Below are 4,277 nucleotides of genomic sequence, written 5' to 3'. Positions count from 1 at the left end.
CATGTATACATAAATATTTTGTAGTATACCCCAAACCCACATGATATTGAGGTTCTTCTTAAGAGTGAGTTCTCTAGGTATTAGCATTACCATATTCAGTATATATATATATATATATATATATATATATATAGACCATATTCCGGTGCATTTTGAGAAAGTTAATCTTGTTTTGGTTTTTGGCCATGTGGGCCTCAAGTGCCAAAAGCAAGCATGTGGATTCTAGCATTGGGGCTAAGGTGCCAAAAGCAAAACTAGTATAGTCTTACTTTTAGTACTTCATGCCCACAATCCCAAAGCCCAAAATAGGCTTAAACTTTTTGAAGACTCGTCTAAATATGGTCAACATACATGACTAATGTCCCATCTACCATGCCAAATTTGTTTTTTTTAATCACTTAAGAAATACTTTAATTATAAGATTCCAAAAAATTCAAATTTTACAAAGCTACTTTGTAGTGAGTTTTTGATAATCTTGGCACACTACCAATATGCATACATCAAGAATATAATCATTAAAAAATGGTGAGCTTCCAATCATCATTCTTGATTTAAACAACTATTACTGCTCACCTTTTTTGCTTGGAAGCTCATGAGAAAATTATACCCATGGAAGGCATGGTAGGTGTAATACTTTTTGGTGCATGATTGATCTATACGGTTACATATATGGGTGTATTTGTAACTCTCATTAGAAAGAAACAGCAGACACATGTATGTTAGATTCTATAGTACTACACAACAAATTTAATTACTTATCAAGGTTAAATCCCTTTTTTGAGGGGGCTGTGCACGTATGCATGTGCGTGCGCGTGCACGCACCAATCTACGCTCACTACCTCTCTAGCGATTATACGGTTTCTACAATAGTCTCCATTGATGGTTTTTCTAACATCCTAACAGTAAACACATCCATGACATCACTATTCCTGTCAAAAGGGGCATATCTACTAAGGCCGGTTATTTCTACAGCCTGCATGAACACCACAGCCTCTTCCCACATACGACATTCATAACAGCTACTGGTATTCTTGTGACTAAATTAACATGACAGCATCTTAGATAGTGCCATACAAGTTATATCCCAAGAGAGGTACCAGGCATTCCAACTGTTGTAATGCTAAAAAGTCAAGGTTAACTGATCGAATCCCCTTTGGACTTTAGAGGAGCAGCCATGTTTGAGCACCACTCACACCCAGCACCCCAGTTTGGACTCCCTATGGGATCTTTAACAAAGCAAGGATCACATCATTCTCTAAATGCTGAACACAATGGCCTACTTTTCAATATTCTGTCATTTAGTAGGTGGAGTGAGACATCTATTTTCAGGCAAACACATGTACATAATAGTGGGGAAACTTTTAAATCAGCATTTTGGCGTCCCAGAAACTCATTTTACAGACTCAAAATTGCAATCTCAAGCTATGCAAAATTGTCCCTATTTTGGCCAAAAAGAATATTTACAGTCTAGAAGGCATGCCACCACTCACAGGCAAAACCTCCCCCGTTATGTACGAAGCATCATCTGAAACCAAAAAAGCCACAGCTGCTGCCATATCACTCGCAGACCCAAATCTGTCCATCAATATATGGGATTTGACTTCTGCCTTCTGCATTCATAGGACAACTCATTCATATGGGATTTACAGTCTAGATAAGCAACACACCATTATCAGCAAGAGAGCATGAAAATTGGCATATGGTGTACCGTTTCTTCATGCTGAAAAATAAAGTCTGAGAGGTGTGTGTGTACAAAGCCAGGGGCCACACAGTTGACACGCACATTGGGTGCAAGCTCTGCTGCAAGGGCCTACATGCAGCATACAAATCTTGATTGTCAGAAAGCATTGTCATGTAGCAACACTAAGTTTAGCCCCTAGAAGACAATAGTCATGCCTCTTGCAAAATAAACCGCTAGACAAACCTTGGTTAGACCAAACAAAGCTGTCTTCGTAACCCCATACATAGCCAGACTGTTCTGTGGGTTAAAGCCTGCTATTGAAGAGATGAGAATCACTGAGCCTCCAGTTGATAGATAAGGTGCAGCCTCCTGCATATGTGAGAGAAAATTCAAATGTCAATGAAGCAGCATGTAATCATTTATAGCTTGGGCACATTCATGGTGTGGCCAGGATCTTTCCACCTGTAAAAAGGGGAGGCCTCACCCACCTATGGGCGAGCCAGATAGTCTGTCTGTAAATATGTTCAATAATAAGAAGAAGAAATATAGCCTGCCTGAATGAGGAGGATGCCCGCCTTCACATTGACTTCCCATAATTTGTCCAATGCAGCCTCAGACATTTGAATAATGGGATCCACAGAGGGACTTGATGCTGCATTTGAGACAAGAATGTCTAGACGCCCAAATTTCTGCAGCCAAAAGAAGACAACTCAGAAAGAATGAGGCAGTAAGAGCCATTAAGTTAAACAACTATTAGCCAATTCCTGGAAACACCATAATTAAAAACCTTCAGTGTTGGAAGATTTATTGTAATTTGTAAGAGTCATAACCTGGTAGCACAATCACAGCTTGTGTAACGAGCCAGAAAGCTGAGAAGTTCAAATCAGTCCAATAGGAATGGAAAACTAGAAGGGGTCATGACCCTAAACTTTCAAAAAGGCCATGGTCTTCAGAGTAACGGCCTTACATGTAGCCTATATCATATTTCAATTAGAGGAGTTGTCATATGCACCTGATTGTGAGCTAGGGCGAGATAGGCTCAGATCAAAAGGCCATCATGCCTGCCCATCACTTCAACAGCGGAATTGATCCACATGAGCAAGAGCACGACACACAAAATCACATGTATGGAACAAGGAGGCAACCAATGGGTCTCATGCACTACAACAAAGACCTGCAGCTCAATTACAGGAGCCACACCAAAAGCCAATGAACAGTAGTACCCTAGTAGAATGTACCAAAATCCCCAGAGACGACCTCTACTACCGCCCATAACACTAATCGACCCATCAAGCAAAACTCTTACAGTCAATTCTCAAAGATCATGTACCAAACCAGTTGAAATTTATGAAATGAGGTTAAATCAAAGATCTCTCATGCTCGAATAAACAAAGGACTTTAAGATCTTGCACACACACAGGTTTGACTTGATAAATTTGGCAATGTTTCACAAGGGTTTCAAGGGCACCACATTATGAGCGTGCATGTATGTAAATACATGAATGCAAAGAGGAGGGATTGATCATGTGATGATGGCTCAGCAATCAAGAACTAACGGATCAATATGTGTGATAGCCTTTAAATGGGGCTGATGGCTCCGAAAGAGACTGCACTTGCTCAAATTGTCCTGGTCACCTTCCCTGCTTGCAGTATGTTCTCGCTCAGGCTGATGTGTTGAGCCTCCTTCAGGATGGGGAAAGCACATTCTGAGTATTGATGAATTGGCAGCCGCGAGTTCCGACCGCCCACTCCTTCTGGCGTCCTTCCGGCTACACCGATCGGCTGCCCGAGCAGGAAAGGGCATCCGAGCACCCATTCCCGCATTGCTCATGATGACATGGGTTTTTATATCACATACACCCAAAAAGGAAAAATCTATTTTATTTTATTTTTTACAGCATGGTGGCTTTATGTACTTACATCGGCAACGCTCTTGATGAGGTTCTTCCTCTGATCAGAATTTCCGACATGGCAGGCCACGCCCAACACATCAATGCCAGAAGCTTTGAGCTTTTCCACAGCCTGGTCGACATTTTTCTGGGGAAAAAAGCAAAAACGCAAAAACAAAAAACAAAAACAAAAAAGAGGATCCAAAAATTGAGCTAATTTTTGGGAGGGGGGAATAACATCAGAGATTATACGAGAATTATAATACCTGTTTTCGGGAGGAGACGACAACAGAGGCGCCCTCGAGGCCCAAACGATGGGCTATGCCGAAGCCAATGCCCTGCGTCGACGCGCTCACCACAGCCACCTTCCCTTCCAAGCGCCTCGGAATAGCAGCCATGTTGTCGATTGATTTTGGGCGCTTCTGTTGGGCAGATTTTGGCTCCTAAATCGTCTAAATTTCTCTCATCATTGCTTAGCTCATAGTGCCCCGTTACACACGTAGTAGGCTGTTCACACTATATTTGATGCACACTCAGGCCCATAATTTGTATATGCTATTAATTAATTAATGCCATTAATTAATGCGAGCATAATTTTAGCTACACTAAAGTTAGGTAGCCGTTTCTCCCTTGCTCCAGCTGATGTAATTTTTGTTCTATTCTAATTCAATTCACCTCGCTTATGGGAAAAAAAAAAGTTAGGTAGC

At 41.3% G+C, this 4,277-nt stretch overlaps 1 protein-coding gene across 1 annotated transcript; it reads right to left on the bottom strand.

Annotated features, from left to right (window-relative positions):
• Nucleotides 1-1,341: 1,341 nt before the first annotated feature.
• On the bottom strand, nt 1,342-4,064 carry LOC147633834 (tropinone reductase-like 3). Its single transcript, XM_086804887.1, has 6 exons — nt 3,837-4,064; nt 3,602-3,718; nt 2,236-2,370; nt 1,925-2,050; nt 1,709-1,810; nt 1,342-1,610 (listed from the first exon to the last, which is right to left on the bottom strand). The coding sequence occupies exons 1-6, from the start codon at nt 3,966-3,968 to the stop codon at nt 1,461-1,463; spliced, it is 762 nt and encodes a 253-aa protein (XP_086661013.1). The 5' UTR covers nt 3,969-4,064; the 3' UTR covers nt 1,342-1,460.
• Between the last annotated feature and the right edge of the window lie 213 nt (nt 4,065-4,277).

This window comes from Cibotium barometz, chromosome 11, assembly GCF_041138505.1.
Source record: "Cibotium barometz isolate CiBa-2024 chromosome 11, ASM4113850v1, whole genome shotgun sequence".
NCBI classification, from domain to species: Eukaryota; Viridiplantae; Streptophyta; class Polypodiopsida; order Cyatheales; family Cibotiaceae; genus Cibotium; species Cibotium barometz.
Note: the sequence above shows the minus strand (reverse complement) of the source record. Positions and strands in the feature narration are given on the sequence as shown.

Excerpts from the sequence above, each read along its gene's own strand:
- LOC147633834 (XM_086804887.1), bottom strand. The coding sequence starts at position 3,968 with ATGGCTGCTATTCCGAGGCGCTTGGAAGGGAAGGTGGCTGTGGTGAGC. Across the intron at positions 2,371-3,601 it reads TCATCAAGAGCGTTGCCGAT|AAATTTGGGCGTCTAGACAT; the intron begins GTAAGTACATAA and ends TTTTGGCTGCAG. Across the intron at positions 1,811-1,924 it reads CTTTGTTTGGTCTAACCAAG|GCCCTTGCAGCAGAGCTTGC; the intron begins GTTTGTCTAGCG and ends TGCTGCATGTAG.